The 16,267-nt window shown below is 48.3% G+C and overlaps 1 protein-coding gene across 5 annotated transcripts in view; it reads left to right on the top strand.

The window, feature by feature from the left end:
- Positions 1–16,267, top strand: part of PHKA2 (phosphorylase kinase regulatory subunit alpha 2) — a 46,659-nt gene that overhangs the window by 20,157 nt on the left and 10,235 nt on the right. For all 5 annotated transcript variants that reach the window (XR_010988101.1, XR_010988102.1, XM_068144736.1 and 2 more), the window contains exons 15-27: positions 485–594; positions 2,145–2,289; positions 3,322–3,400; positions 4,073–4,236; positions 4,876–5,049; positions 6,111–6,199; positions 9,161–9,294; positions 10,467–10,623; positions 11,584–11,663; positions 11,881–11,959; positions 12,052–12,181; positions 12,712–12,813; positions 13,645–13,763. Coding sequence is in view for 3 of the 5 variants with exons in the window: in XM_068144736.1 (XP_068000837.1) it covers positions 485–594; positions 2,145–2,289; positions 3,322–3,400; positions 4,073–4,236; positions 4,876–5,049; positions 6,111–6,199; positions 9,161–9,294; positions 10,467–10,623; positions 11,584–11,663; positions 11,881–11,959; positions 12,052–12,181; positions 12,712–12,813; positions 13,645–13,763 (1,562 nt within the window). In the remaining 2 variants the exon portion in view is untranslated. The remainder of the gene's footprint in view (positions 1–484; positions 595–2,144; positions 2,290–3,321; positions 3,401–4,072; positions 4,237–4,875; positions 5,050–6,110; positions 6,200–9,160; positions 9,295–10,466; positions 10,624–11,583; positions 11,664–11,880; positions 11,960–12,051; positions 12,182–12,711; positions 12,814–13,644; positions 13,764–16,267) is intronic.

Here is a 16,267-nt window from a genome sequence, read left to right as displayed (position 1 = left end):
GGCCCTAGAGGTCTGTTTGTCATAGACTCATAGAATGCTTTAGGTTGGAAGACACCTTCAGGATCATCCAGTTCCAACCCCCTTGCCATGGGCAGGGACACCTTCCTCTAGACCAGGCTGCTAAAGGCCTCATCCAGCCTGGTCTTGAACAGCTCCAGGCAGGGAACATCCACAATCTGGAACAGGGCAACCTGTTCCAGTGTCTCACCACCCTCACTGAAAAGAGTTTCTCCTAATCTCCAGTCGAAATCTGTTGGAGTCACCATGCCAAGAGGTATTCAAGAAGCTGTTGCTGTGGTGCTTCAGGGTAAGGTTTAGTGGTCATGATAGTTGGGTTAGGATTGGACTTGATGATCTTAAAGCTCTTTTCCAACCTCAATGAGTCTGTAATATGCCAGTAACATCCTTTCTTTGCCAGGTGTGGACTCTCTGATTCTATTTCTCCTTCTCTAAAGTTGGTTTTTTCCCTTTCTTTCCTTTCCAGGCCGGAACAGGAAGATGAAGTTAAGTGGGAGGCCACACAGACACATTGGAGTGTTGGGCACCTCCAAGCTGTACATGATAAGAAATCAAATATTTGCTTTTACCCCTCAGGTGAGCATCTAAAGCTGGCAGGGAAATCACTGCTTACTTGATGGTTAATCATTACTGAAGCCCTTTGCTTTGCTGTGCTGTTACTCTGCTTTAGGTAGAGCAGGTCTGCTGAAGCAGATGTGCCTTGCTTTGAGTGTTGGATGACCAGCATGGTAGGAGTGCTGACAAATCCCTGTTCTGGCATACAGAGATTTTGGCTTACACCTCAGGAGAACACAGCAAATCAACAGTACAGAGTTGTTACTGATCTCTGCCCAAAGCACCATTCTAGCTAAAGAACAAAATGTTACAGCTGATCTCTGTGATGGAAAATTCCTTTTCATTTCATTTTCCTATCAGTGTGAAAGGTCTCTTTCAAAAGACTAAGCTGTAATCATTGCATTGTATTGTTTAAATGGTCAGTGGGTCTGTCTTTCCTGCCTGATATCTTGAACATAGAAGGTTTCACCTCAACATGAGGAGAAACTTCATTACAGTGAGGGTGACAGAGCCCTGGAGCAGTCTGCCCAGGGGGCTTCTCTGGAGACTTTCAAAACTCACATGGGTGCATTCCTGTGCAGACTACCCTGGGTGCTCCTGCTTTGGCAGAGGGGTTGGACTTGATGATCTCTGGAGATCCCTTCCAACCTCTAACATTCTGTGATTCTGGTTAGTGCTGGAAGTTGAGGTCCTCCCAGAATTAATGGCTTTTTTTTATACATTTAATGAAATATGACACACTTATTCTTAGATTCAAAGAATGGTTTGGATTGGAAGGGACCTTAATGATCATTCAGTTCCAGCCCCGTCCCATGGGCAGGGACACCTCCCACCAGCCCAGCTTGCTCAAGGCCTCATCCAGCCTGGCCTTGAACATCTCCAGGGAGGAGGCATCCACAGCCTCTCTGGGCAACCAGTTCCAGTGTCTCACCACCCTCACTGGAAAGAATTTCTTCCTCATCTCCATTCCAAATCTGCCCTCCTCAAGTTTCAGTCCATTCCCTCTTGTCCTATCACCACCAGGCCTTGTAAAAAGTCCCTCTCCAGCTTTCTTATAAGCCCCTTCAGGTACTGGAAGGCTGCTTTAAGTTCTCCCCAGTTCTCCAGGCTGAACAGCCCCAACACTCTCAGCCTGTCCCCACAGGGGAGGTTCTCCAGCTCTCTGATGTTCTTTGTGGCCTCCTCTGGACCTGTTCCAGCAGCTCCATGTCCCTCTTCTGCTGGGAAGATTCAGAACTGAATGGTTCCCAGTCCTCAGCATGCTCTTAAGTCTGTTTAGAGTAGTACAGATCATAGATGGCTGTCATTCATCACTGGGAAGATTCTACTTCATGGCTGACATTGTCTGCTTTTCATTTGTATGCTTTACTTCTTTCACAGCCCTGTGAGAGTAAGAAAATGATCTCTGAACAAGCATGGATTTAATTTTAACAGTCACAGGCCTCAACAGGTTAATTCATGCAGTCTGTGCTGTGCTCAAGAATACCTCAGGTGGCTTTTGTGAGGGATTTAAGAGAGAACTCAGGAGAGCCCTGACAGCTACTCATGTGCCATATTTCTCCCTTCTCCAGTTTACTGACCAGCATCACTTCTACCTGGCTCTAGACAATCAGATGATTGTGGAGATGCTCAAGATAGAGCTGTCTTACCTTACTTCTTGTTGGAGGATGACAGGGAGACCAACCCTGACATTTCCCATCACCCACACAATGCTTGGTAAAATGAATTTTCTCTCTTTCAAGCAGAATAGATAACGGCAGGGGAGGAGGGTAGAAGTTGATGACATCAGTGTTTCAACATCTTAGTTTTGACATTACAAGCACAGTTTAGCTTTCATAGATTCATAGAATGGTTTGGGTTGGAAGAGAGCTTGAAGGTCATCCAGTTCCAACCCCTCTGCCATGGGCAGGGACACCTCCCACCAGTCCAGGTCACTAAAGGTGTCATCCAGCCTGACCTTGAACACCTCCAAGAAAGGGACATCCACAACCTTCATGGGCAACCTGTTCCAGTGTCTCACCACCCTCACTGGAAAAAATAGCTTCATAATCAGCAGTCCAAATCTGCCCTCTTCCAGCTCAAAGCAATTCCCTCTCATCCTGTCACTACAGGCCCTTGTAAAAAGTCCCTTCCCAGCTCTCCCCTTTTAGGTACTGGAAGGCTGCTCTAAGGCCTCCCTGGAGTCTTCTCCAGGCTGAACAACCCCAGTACTCTCAGCCTGTCCCCACAGGGCAGGTTCTCCAGCCCTCTGATCATCTTCATTGCCTCCTCTGGACCCTCCCCAACAGTTAAATGTCCCTCTTGGGTTGGGGGAACCAGAACTGGAGGCAGTGTTCCAGGTGAGGTCTTATAAGAACAGAGCAGAGGAGCAGAATCCCTTCCCTCATCCTGCTGGTCACACTGCTAGATTTTGGGTGACATGGCAGTATTTTATTTTGGATTTACTCCTCCTTTATATCCCTACACCTCTTCATCTCCATACTACTTCTGTCCAGAGAAATTTGATAGAAGTCCCTTTGGAATTTGTCTTGAAGGAGTTGGGTTTTGCCTTGACAAATCTTGTCTCAGGGTTGTTTTTTTTTGTTTGCCCTTTTTTTGGGGAATAATCTCTTATTGATAGTAGTTGTGAATTGTGATTTAATTTTCTCTGCTTTCCTTTGTAAAGAACACCCAGAAATCCACTCTGTTTGGACACAGCAGTTTAAGAGTGTCTTGGTAAGCTTCAACTCTTCCATTCTTCTTTTGCAGTTAATGATGGTACCGACATTCATCCAGCTGTCCTTGCCACCATAAGAAAATTGGAGGATGGTTATTTTGGAGGTGCAAGGTAACATCAGAACCCCCAAATGATTGTATCCATGATTTTACCAATTGAATTTTATTCAAGCCTCTGGTTTGGACTTGTGATAATGCACAGCCCTTGGCAAAACTTTGGAAATACAAAAAGTTGGTCTTGGCTGGGCTTCTGTTTTTAAATAGTTCTCTCTCACAGCTACTAGACATGTTTTAGTCATGAATTACATGCAGTACTGGTAAGCCTGTGTGCTCCAGTCATCTAGGTAGAAAAACAAGTTAATGTGATGCTACAGGAATCACAGAATCACAAAATGTTAGGGGTTGGAAGTGACCTCCAGAGATTATCCAGTCCAAGCCAATTCCTGGTTTCTACAGTGTGTGTAAGTGGCTACGTGTGTGCTGTACATACAGGAGCTGTGTTCTGGGGGGGTGCTCACGAGGGTTAGAACAATGCACTGGTGCATTTGATAGCAATGGGAGGATCTCACATAGCAGATCTCACAGAATCACAGGATGTGAGGGGTTGGAAGGGATCTCCAGAGATCATCCAGTCCAAGCCCCCTACCAGAGCAGGAGCACCCAGGGCAGCTCACACAGGAACACATCCAGCTGGCTTTGCAATGGCTCCAGACAAGGAGACTTCACAACCTCCCTGTATCGGTTGTGGATGTTAATGCTCTCTGGTCTGTGTTCCTCTGTGCAGGGTGAAGATAGGCAAGCTATCAGAGTTTCTTACCACCTCTTTTCATACCTATCTGAGCTTCCTGGATCCGGACTGTGGTGTAAAACTGTTTGATGACTCTGATGAAGGCCGCAGCAGTCCTGACAGTGAAGATGGAGGCTATTCAGCAGATTTCTGTGAAAGAGGTGGGGTTTTTACTCCCAGATTTTTTCTGTCAAGTTCTGCCAGCAGAACCTGGGTTTACCTACAATGAAGAGTCAGTTTAGTGCACAGTTGGTAGTCATCAGTCTGAGGACAGTATCTGCATCACTTCAACTGGAGAAGGAGTTCATGTATGTTCTTCCTATGTTTGTAGCATGGCATTGATCAGTAACTGCTGCAGTAAAGCTGGATCTTGAAGAGTCAGCAGCTGAGGACTGGAACAGGCTGGAGGAAGGAGGAGACTGAGGAATCTCAGCCAAGAGCTCATGTGGAGGAGCTGGTAGAATCATAGAACTATTTAGGCTGGAAGGACCCTTTAAGGTCATTGAGTCCAGCTGTGATCTGTGGACTACCAACAAGAGAGAACCCCTTTTCTTTCCTGTCAAAGGGGAAAAAACCCAGCTTCTTAATGTAACTGTTTATGAAGTGCCAAAAGCTGAGGGTTTTTTTTTTCTTTCCAATTAGTTCACCTTAAAAAAAAAAACCTCTCCATTTTGGTAGTTTTGCATTTGTTGTGTGCCCTTCTATATAGGCAAGAATCAAGTGGTATAGTAGAAAAAGAAAGAATTGATAAATTGTGATTCTTACCTTGACTAAACCTTTTCTTCTGTGTGTCACACTAGAAAGCCAGGATGAGCTGGATCAGTACATAAATGATATCCTGCAGAGCACAGCACTGAAGTCATACCTACCTCCAACGTCAAAGACTGCCAATCAACCTCCTGTGTTCAGCGCAAACCATTCCACGGAGGAGATACTGTCACTAATGGCCAGAACAAAGGGCTTGGAGGTGCCAGGTATTTCACTGGATTATTTATTCAATGAGGACAATAGAAAACTTGGTTTGAGTGCTGCAAGGGGCAAGTCAAAGTGTTTCGCAGTTCTGTCTCTTAAAGAGAACTGGTGGCATGAGATGTTACAGTCGTCAAGAAATAGGAATGAGTCTGGAGCTGTTATTTTGTGTTCCCATGGGATAGAATTATAGAATCAGAATGGTTAGGGATTGGAAGAGACCTCCAAAGGTCATCCAGTCCACCCCCCCTGCACTCGGCAGGAATATCCTCTACCAGATCAGGTTTCTCAGAGCCTTGTCCAGCCTCACCTTGAAGATCTCTGAGAATAGGGCCTCAACTACCTCTCTGAGCAGCTTGTTGCAGTGTTCCAGCACCCTCATCATGCAGAAGTCAACACTAAACCATGTCCCTAAGTGCTTGAAGCCCCCAGAAATGGTGACTCCAGCACTTTCCTGGCCAGATCATTCCAGTGTTTGAGAGCCCTTCCAGTGAAGAAATATTTCCTAACATCCAGCCTGAACCTCCCCTGCTGCAGCTTGGAACCATTTCCTCTGGTCCTGTTTCTTGGCACCCAGGAACAGAAGCTGCCCCCTTCACTCCAACCTCCCTTCAAGGAGCTGTAGAGGGCAATGAGGTCTCCCTCAGCCTCCTCTTCTCCAGCCTGAACACCCCAGGCTCTCTCAGCCCATCCTCCAACCTCATTGCTCTTCTCTGGACATGCTCCAGCCCCTCAATGTCCTTCCTGGAGTGAGGGGCCCAGAGCTGAACACAACACTTGAGGTGTGGCCTCAAAAAGATGATCTCAGAAGTTCTTGGAGCAAGCCTTCAAGGCGATAAGGTTCAGCACCTGAGCTTGTCTCCAAGTTCCATGCACAGCATCTCAGAAGCCTGGCCTCTGTGTTTTGACTCTTGGAGGTGTTTCTGTTGTTTTTACCTATAAAGTTGGTAACAGTGTAAAGGTGTAAAGAATGTGCGTGACCTCATGACCTCCTCCTCCACATTTTCTTGTTACTGACTACTTTGTTTGTTTGTTTTCTTTCCACCCTGGTGGCTTTACTCTCCAGATATGTCTATGTCTCTTCCCACTAAAGTTCTGAACACCCACCGGAAGTCTCTGAACCTTGTTGACAATCCTCATTTCTTTGAAACAAAGGTGAGCTCTGGGGATTTTTATGCTACTTGTGGGTTTTAGGACACAATATTGAGGCCTTCCCTATGTTTTCCAGCCAAACCCTGTGCTGGTTCTCATTTCCTCTGTCTCACAGCAAGCCAACCTGCCTGAGGCACCACTACTGCTACTACCACCTTGTTTTGGAATTAGTTTTGGGCTGGGTGAAGGTTCTTTTGTTTTTCCTTAAATAGATATTACCAAGTGGAATTAATTGTGTATGCAAACCAAAAAGTACTATAATAGGTGATTATTTCTAAAGGGCCAGGGACACTTTCCACTAGCTCAGGTTGCTCAAGGCCTCATCCAGCCTGGCCTGGAACACCTCCAGGGAGGGGAATCCACAGCCGCACTGGGTAACCTGTTCCAGAGTCTCAGCAACCTCACTGGAAAGAATTTCCTCCTAATCTTCAGTCTCAATCTGCCCTCCTCAAGCTTCAATCCATTCCCTCTTCTCCTGTCACTCCCAGCCCTTGTAAAAAGTCCATTCCCAGCTTTCTTGTAGCCCCTTTCAGGTACTGGAAGGCTGCTTTAAGGTCTCCCTGGAGCATTCTCTTCTCCAGGCTGAACATCCACAACTCTTTCATCCTGGGGAGGTTCTCCAGCCCTCTTTGTGGCCCTCCTCTGGATCCTTTCCAGCACTTCCAGGTCCCTCTTCTGGTGGGGACACCAGAACTGGAGGCAGTGCTGCAGGTGGGGTCTGAGCAGAGCAGAGGGGCAGAATCCCCTCCCTGTACTGCTGCTCTCCCTGCTTTGGATGCAGCCCAGCACACAGATACCTGCTTGTCTCCTGGCATATATATATAAAAAATATATATTATTTTCCTTCTTTGACAAAATATTTCACTGTTTTGTCCAAAAAAAATGGCTTTCCCTGTTAGCTGAACCAAAATGAGAGGCAAAGTTCCTTTATTAGAATAAACCAAACCAGGTTGGAAGAGACCTTCAAGATCATCGTGTCCAACCCATCAATCAATCCAACCCACCCAAACAGCTAACCCATGGCACCGAGCACCCCATCAAGTCTCCTCATGAACACCTTCAATGACGGCGACTCCACCACCTCCCTGGGCAACCCATTCCATAGCGCAATCACTCTTTCTGTATAGAACTTCTTCCTAACATCCAACTTGAACCTCCCCTGGTGCAGCCTGAGACTGTGTCCTCTTGTTCTAGTACTGGGTGCCTGGGAGAAGAGACCAACCTCTGCCTGTCTACAACCTCCCTTCAGGTAGTTGTAGAGAGTGATAAGGTCACCCCTGAGTCTCCTCTTCTCCAGGCTGAGCAACCCCAGCTCCCTCAGCCTCTCCTCATAGGGCTTGTGTTCCAAACCCCTCACCAACTTTGTTGCTCTTCTCTGGACTCGTTCCAGCAAGTCAACATCCTTCCTAAACTGAGGGGCCCAGAACTGGACACAGTACTCGAGGTGTGGCCTAACCAGTGCAGTATACAGGGGCAGAATGACCTCCCTGCTCCTGCTGGCCACACTGTTCTTGATGCAGGCCAGGATGCCATTGGCCCTTTTGGCTGCCTGGGCACACTGCAGGCTCATGTTCAGCCTACCATCAACCAGTACCCCCGGGTCCCTCTCTGCCTGGCTGCTCTCCAGCCACTCTGACCCCAGCCTGTAGCACTGCATGGGGTTGTTGTGGCCAATGTGCAGAACCCAGCACTTGGATGTGCTCAGTCTCATGCCGTTGGATTCTGCCCATCTGTCCAGCCTGTCGAGGTCCCTCTGCAGAGCCTCTCTACCCTCCAGCAGATCAACTCCTGCCCCCAGCTTGGTGTCATCAGCAAATTTACTGATGATGGACTCAATGCCCTCATCCAGATCATCAATAAAGATGTTAAAGAGCACAGGGCCCAGCACTGATCCTTGGGGCACACCACTGGTGCCTGGCTGCCAGCTGGATGTGGCACCATTCACCACCACTCTCTGGGCTCGGCCCTCCAGCCAGTTCCTAACCCATCGCAGTGTGCTCCCGTCCAAGCCATGGGCTGACAGCTTGGCCAGCAGTTTGCTATATGGGACAGTGTCAAAGGCCTTGCTGAGGTCCAGGTAGACTACATCCACAGGCCTCCCCACATCCACCAGGCGGGTCACCTGATCGTAGAAGGAGATCAGGTTGGTCAGGCAGGACCTGCCCTTCCTAAATCCATGCTGGCTAGGCCTGATCCCTTGGCCATCCTGTAAGTGCTGTGTTATTGCACTCAGGATGACCTGTTCCATGATCTTGCCTGGCACTGAGGTCAGGCTGACAGGCCTGTAATTCCCTGGCTCATCCAACCGGCCCTTCTTATGGATGGGCACCATGTTGGCCAGCTTCCAGTCCTCTGGGACCTCGCCAGTGAGCCAGGACTGCTGGAAAATTATGGAGAGTGGCTTGGCCAGCTCATCTGACAGCTCCCTCAGCACCCTAGGATGAATCCCATCTGGTCCCATGGACTTGTGGGGATCCAAGCTGCTAAGGAGAGTTCCAACCACCTCCTCATGGAACATAGGGAAACTGTGCAGCTCCCTGGCTCCTTCTGCTAGCTCTGCAGGCCAGCTGTCAGGAAGACGTTCTGCCCTTCTAGTAAAAATTGAGGCAAAGAAGGTGTTAAGTATCTCTGCCTTTTCCTCATCCTTGGTTAAAATGTTCCCCTCCGTATCCACCAAGGAGTGGAGGTTGTCCTTTCCCTTCCTCTTACTATTAATGTATTTATAGAAGGACTTTTTGTTGTCCTTCACAGTAGAGGCCAGTTCCATTCTGGGTGTTGCATTTTCTGGGGTAATCTCCTTTTCAGCTCTCAAAAGTGTCTGGTAAGAGCTTTGTGTCTTGTGTTTTGAGTTTCTGTTTCAGGTGTAGAGTTATTTTGCAGGTCGTCTGTGTTGCTGAATGGGAAGCTCCAAGCTGAATTCCATCTTTTTCAAGATGACTTCTTTGATTTTCTTTTTCCATCCAGGTCTGTGGAAATGCTTTGCACTTACCTAAAGATGCTCATGGGGAGTTGGATTGCAGGAAGCTCGTTGAGCAGCTGAAGGAATGTCCAACACTCCATGATCAAGCAGATATCCTATATATCTTGCATGTGCTTAAGTAAGTTGCCTGAGTTTTTGAAACTTTCAATGTCTTTCAGGTTTGGTCACAACTATCCTGATTGTTCATGTGCAGAAAGCTCTCCCCTCTTCAGGGCTGTGCCTGGATGGGAGAGGTTAAAATAGTCTGTGCTTTAATGAGGATATTTTCAGGTAGCTTGATGACAAAATTAATTGGGACACACCAAAAACATGATTGTGCAGATTTCAGAGATTCATAGAATGCTTTGAGTTGGAAGGGACCTTGAAGATAGGTTAGAGTATGGTGGAAATCTAAGTAATTTCAACTAAGTAATATCATAGATTAATACAATGACTTAGGTTGGAAGGGACCTTGAAAATTATTTAGTTCCAACCCCCTGCCTTGGGCAGGGACACCTTCCACCAGCCCAGGTTGCTCAAGGCCTCATCCAGACTGGCCTTGAACACCTCCAGGGAGGAGGCAAAGGGCAAAACCTGCCACAGACTCACTCCCAAGGCCTGCCTGGCAGGAGGTCATGTGCACAGCCACCAGGGAAGCTGATGGAGGTGCTGGGGGAAAGGCCCAGAACTTCTATGATTCTGTGATCCTTGGTTTGAATAAGGTTAGAATTGTCAGGGATGGAAAGGACCTCAGGGATCATCCAGTTCCAACCCCCTGCTGTGGGCGAGGGACACCTTCCACCAGCCCAGGTTGCTCAAGGCCTCATCCAACCTGGCCTTGAACATCTCCAAGGAGGGGGCAGCCACAGCCTCCCTGGGCAGTGTCTCCTTGTTCCAGTGTCTCACCAGCCTCACTGGAAAGAATTTCTTCCTCATCTCCAGTCTCAATCTGCTCTACTCAAGCTTCAATCCATTCCCTCTCATCCTATCACTCCCAGCCCTTGCCAGAAGTCCCTTGCCATCTTTCTTGTAGCCCCCTTCAGGTACTGGAAGGTCTTCCCAGAGGCACCTTTTTGTGGCAAATCCTTTGAGTGATTGTTTTGAAGTCACAGGCTCATGGCTAATTGAGTGTTCAAGTTACTGTGACAATGGATGGGATCGAAAGGGTTTTGTCCACACATAACCAGCCGGTCTGTAGTGAAGGCCCTCAGGTGCCATCAGTAGCTGATAAGCAATGCAGTCAAAATCAGGCTGCTGGCTGTGCAGAGCATTTTATCTGCTGACAGTTACTCTCCTTGTCTTCTCTGGCAGAGGTGCTGAGTGGGACACAGAGCTGGATGGCCAGTCTGGGGTCACTGTTCACAGCCTGCTGAATGAGCTCTACAGGAAGGCTGGCCTCAACCAAGAGTGGGGCTTGATCCGTTACATTTCTGGTATCCTCAAGAAGAGAGTGGAAGTCCTGGCTGAGGTATGAAATAGAAACCATGCTAGTTCAGTTTCCTGCCTGGAAACAGAGATAAAACTACCAGTTTGCTGGTGGGGTTTGTACTTGCCATTCTTCTGGGGGAATGGGTTGGACTAGGTGACCTTTGGAGGTCCCTTCCAATGCAGACCATTCTATGATCCTTAACATCCACAGTGCAGCATTTCCCAGTAAACACTGGTTACTTTTCTGCTCTAAAATCCTGTTCCAACATTTTCACCTCATGTCTGTACTGTTTGGGTTGGAAGAGACCTCCAGAGGTCATCCAGTCCAGCCACCCTGCACTCAGCAGGGACATGCTTCACTAGAGCAGGTTGCTCAGAGCCTTGTCCAGCCTGACCTTGAATATCTTCAAGGACAGGGCCTCAACTACCTCCCTGGGCAACTTCTTGCAGTGTTCCAGCAGCCTCATGGTGCAAAACTTGTTCTTCACATCCAGTCTCAATTTCCTCTCATTTCAAACCATTGCCTCACATCCTATCACTGCAGCCCTTTGCAAACAGTCCCTCTGCAGCTTTCTTGTAGCCCCCTCAGGTACTGGAAGGCCAAAGAGCCTAACATCCAATCTGAATCTGCTCTTCTCTACTGTCAAACCATTGCCCCTCATCCTGTCACAACTTGTGCCAAGTTTTTCATTGATTAAAAACATTTTCTGTCTTAAACAAAGAGCAAACCTTTACCTTAGGATAAAGGATAAAGTCCTTTATTGATCTATCAGCTCCACTGGAGTCCCCTAACCATGATACTGCTGGAAGCAGAATTTCATGGCTCTCTTGACCTCAGGGGATCTTTGCACCCAGCTGACAGCTTTCTGCTGGCCCTGCATGGCTGGTAATTGACACTTGAAAATTGCTGAAGAAATGCTTCATTTTTTGGAATGGAAAAGCGGTGTCACTTCCACATGACTCAGAGAAAGGTCTCTTGTTTTCTGTCCCCCTGTGACAGGCCTGTACAGACCTCCTCTCCCACCACAAGCAGCTTACAGTGGGCCTGCCACCAGAACCTCGTGAGAGAATAATTACAGCGTAAGTTGGAGTCGCTTACAGAAGCAGCCTGCCCTCATCTTCCTCCCAGCACCATTCTGCTCCTGTTACCTTGCTTTACAAACACATTCCTCAGTCTTGCAGTGAGCCCCAGGCAGAATTCTGTGGTGCAAAGCTGTTTCTGAGTGACTTGATTCCTGTTAAAGGTTTTAACAGCAGGTACCTGAGTCACTGCTCACTGTGCTTCACCCCCTTGCAGACCACTGCCACCTGAGGAGCTCATAGATCTCATCTATGAAGCCAGTGGCCAAGACATCAGCATTGCAGTGCTGACACAGGTATGCAGCACCTGGCAAGGGAATTCTTCCAGCTATGTGACTTCAAGAGGAACCCATTCTGAGCAGATGTTCTTCTGGATTTGTCCTTGCAGGAGATCATTCTGTACTTGGCCATGTACGTCCGGTCCCAGCCCAGCCTCTTTGTGGAGATGCTGAGGCTCCGCATTGGTTTGATCATCCAGGTGATGGCCACTGAGCTGGCTCGGAGTCTGAAGTGCTCAGGTAAGAGAGAGTTGTTGTTTTTATCAGAAGAGTGCTTCTGGCATTATTGTGGTGGACTCTTCATTAATACATCTTACAGCAGAGAATCACAGAACAGTTTGGGTCATTACTCCAACCCCCCTGCACTCAGCAGGGACATCCTCCACTGGAGCAGTTTGCTCAGAGCCTTGTCTAGCCTCACCTTGAATATCTGCAGGGATGGGGCCTCAACTACCTCCCTGGGCAACCTGTTCTAGTGTTCTAGCACCCCATGGTTCCCAAGATCCAGTCTAAATCTGCTCTTCTCTCATTTAAAACCATTGTCTCTTGCCTATCACTGCAGGCCTTTGTGAATAGAGGTTGTGGAGTCTCCTCTGGAAATATTCCAAACCCACCTGGGTGCATTCCTGTGTGACCTGCTCTAGGTGCTCCTGCTCTTGCAGGGTGGTTGGACTGGATGATCTGTGGAGGTCCCTTCCAACCCCTGACATTCTGTGATTCTATGATTGCCTTTTTTAATTGGTTCTTTGTTTGTTTTTTTTCCTACCTAGGTGAGGAGGCTTCAGAGAGTTTGATGAACCTAAGCCCCTTTGACATGAAAAATCTCCTACACCATATCCTCAGTGGAAAGGAGTTTGGAGTGGAGAGAAGCTGTAAGTTGTCCACTTGGGTACTTGTGTATGTTAAATGAGAACTATAAATATAGATTGCCTGATAAGTAGGAATCCACTCTAACAAATAATTCATCGTGGGTAGCCAGCACTTGTGGAACAAACAATGCAGATATAATGCATTTGAGAGCACCCTCAGCAAGGTCATCAATGACACCAAGCTGTGTGGTGCACTGGACTCACCTGAGGGAAGGGATCCATCCAGAAGGACTTTAGGAGGCTTGAGAAGTGGGCCAGTGACAACTGCAGGAGGTGCAACAAGTCACGGTGCAATGTCCTGCATCTGGGTCTGGCCAAATCTAGGCTGGGTGTAGAGTGGGTTGAGAGCAGCTCTGAAGAAAGAGACTTGGGGGTGTTGGTTGCTGAGCAGCTCCACAGGAGCCAGCAGTGCCCTCATGCAGCCCAGCAGAGGAGTTTGAGCAGCAGGACAAGAGAGGGGATTCTGCCCCTTGACTCGGCTCTGCTCAGACCTCACCTCCAATCCTGCCTCCAGTTCTGGTGTTCCCAGCAGAAGGAGGACACAGAGCTGCTGGAGTGAGTCCAGAGGAGGCCACAAAGATGATCCAAGGGCTGCTATGAGAATAGGCTGAGGGAGCTGGGGGTGCTCAGCCTAGAGGAGAAGGCTGTGGTATCCAGGCTTGGATGTAGGCACCGTAGTTGATGCAGTCAAGATTGAACTATTGATGTGATTTGCAAAGGTGCTGTCACCAGGAGCACTTTACACCACTGGAAGGCTGTGTGTTTGTCCTGAGCTCCTGGGTGCAATCCCATCGCTTTTCTAGACTTTTTAAATTGTCTCTCTGCTTCTTGCAGTGCGACCTGGAGATTCCTCTTCATCTAGCCCTGCCATTTCTATTCATGAAATGGGGCATTCTGGAGCCACCAAGACAGAAAGGAGTGGCATTACTAAACTGAAGAGTGAGATAAAACAGGTGAGGGGGTTCTGGCAATACTCAGCAGAAAATGCAGCTGTTCTGCAGCTCTGCTATTTGAGACTTGTCCGTGGTAAATGACAGAGACTTCCAAAGATCCTACTACATAGAAGGCAGTTGACTCCATGAATATGCTTCCTTTTTGGTTCTTGTTTCACATGTGTGGATTCCCTCTCCTTGAAGGTGTTCAGGGCCAGGTTGGATGACGCCTTGAGCAACCTAGGCTGGTGGGAGGTGTCCCTTGCCTGTGGGAGCAGGTTGGAACTGGATGATCTTCAAGGTCCCTTCCAACCCAAACCATTCTATGACTCTATGAATCTGTGCTTGCATATTGAACAACCTCTACTGCATTCATGGCATCAACTTAAAAAACAGCTTTTATACCATCTGTAGGTAAGGAAGAGTCAGATGTACAAAGGGAAGCTTTCATGCAGTGTTTGTTCCCCAGCATAAGAAGACCATGGAGCTCTTGGAATGAGTCCAGAGCAAGGGAAAGGGCGATTCTGCCCCTTTACTCTGCTCTGCTGAGACCCCACCTCCAATCCTGACTCCAGTTCTGGTGTCCCCAGAACAAAGATGATCCAAGGGCTGGAGTACCTCTGCTATAAGGACAGGCTGAGGGAGCTGGGGGTGTTCAGCCTGCAGAAGAAAAGACTTCAAGGGGACCTCAGAGCTGCCTGCCAATAGCTGAAGGAATCCTGCAGGAAGGCTGCAGAGGGACTTTTCCTGAGGGCATGCAGAGACAGGACAAGCTGAGGTAGAGCAGGGTTAGAGTGGAGCTGAGGAAGAAGTTGTTGAGTGTGAGGGTGGTGAGACTCTGGCACAGGTTGCCTAGAGAAGTTGTGGATGATCTTTTGAGGTCCCTTCCAAGCCCTTTCTGTGATTCTGTGGATGCCTCACCACTGGAAGTGTTCAGGGACAGGGTTGGACAAGTCTTTGAGCAAGACATCTTTCACCAGACTTCGTGAGTCAATGGCATGGATGAGAAGATCTTGAAAGGTCACCTGCATTACAAAGTATTCTATGGTTCTGTAGTAGAAGCCTGGTTTTTAAAGGCCCCAGAGCAAGCAAGGCAGTTTCATTCCATCTGAGGCCATTCTGTCAGTCTCTAAGGAAGCTTTTGAAGTTTTGCTTTGATTGCATGAAATAAATTGGCTCAATAAGCCTTCAGAAAGCATTTCTGCATGGTCTTGACATAGAGTGTTTAAAGGTAACAATAAAGATCAGACAATGATTCTTCCTAGGACATGAGCAGGCAGGGAACAAAGGCAGCTCAGGAACTCAGTGTCCATCCCATGAGACCTGGTTGCCCTGTTTGTGGCATGCTGCTGCCTGTGCATCATCACATCCAAGCCTTCTGGTAAGGCTGTGGCTGTGAGGGGGCTGCTAGCTGCCTTCTGCCCACCCTGAAGTGACTTTGGGGCTTCGGTCTGAGCAGGATTGGCAGCTGTAAGTGGGTGTCTGGCTTCAGGGCCTTTCCAGAAGGAAGAGGGATGGCTCTAGGTGGCAGCATTATCATGCTTTGAATACAGAAAATGGGCCTGGGCCTGTGCTGAGGTTGGAAATGTTTTCCTTGCTTTTTGCATTAGATGGGAACTCGGTGTTTTGGACAGAGCAGGAGTTGACTGGGTTTGGTTTTGTTCTGCCCCACCTTGCCATTCATCCTGCTTCCTGCCACATCACACTGCATTCTCTCAGTAATTCACCAGATTCTTACTTGGTGTCATTTTGGCAGTGGAGAGGGAATAAACTTGGTGTTACAAAGCCCATTTCAAGTGCTTCATGCTAACATCTCTTTGCACCAGAACTCAGGTGTTGAGCTTCTGCAGCTCTCTTATTTGCTGCCTTTTTCTCTTGAGCCTGAACCATTAACACTTAAACTGAGAGGCATGGCTTGGGAATGGACAGACACATAATAGTGCTTTTAGGTCTAAGGTGCTGCAGCCACATTTGAAGAAAAACTGCCTGGCAGCTGTTTGTTTAGTGCTGTCCAGCTGGTTGGCAGCCCCCAGACTCTCTGTAGCAAGATGACCTTCCTGTGCAAAGAGAAGCTGCTGACATGCCACGAGGACGAGCAGAGGGCTGGAGCTGCTCTGCTGTGAGGACAGACTGAGAGAGTTGGGGCTGTTGAGTCTGCAGAAGAGAAGGCTCCGAGGAGGCCTTGTGGCCTTCCAGTATCTGAAGGGGGCTCCAAGAAAGCTGGGGAGGGACTTTAAGGGTGTCAGGGAGTGATAGGACTGGGGGGAATGGGAAAAAAAATAAAAATGGGTAGATTCAGATTGGATGTTAGGAAGAAGTTATTCCCCAGGAGGGTGGTGAGAGACTGGAAGAGATTGCCCAGGGAGGTGGTGGAAGCCTCATCCCTGGAGATTTTTTAAGACTGGATGTGGCTCTGGGCAACCTGATCTAGTGGAGGATGTCCCTACTGACTGCAAGGGGCTTAGACTGGATGCCCTTTGCAGGTCCCTTCCCACCCAGACCATTCTATGTTGACCCTGGGAATA

Source organism: Melanerpes formicivorus, unplaced genomic scaffold, assembly GCF_026170545.1.
Source record: "Melanerpes formicivorus ecotype bairdi unplaced genomic scaffold, bMelFor1.0.p_v2 SCAF_11, whole genome shotgun sequence".
Lineage (NCBI taxonomy): Eukaryota > Metazoa > Chordata > Aves > Piciformes > Picidae > Melanerpes > Melanerpes formicivorus.
The sequence above is the reverse complement of the archived record's forward strand: the minus strand, read 5'-3'. Positions and strand labels throughout refer to the sequence as shown.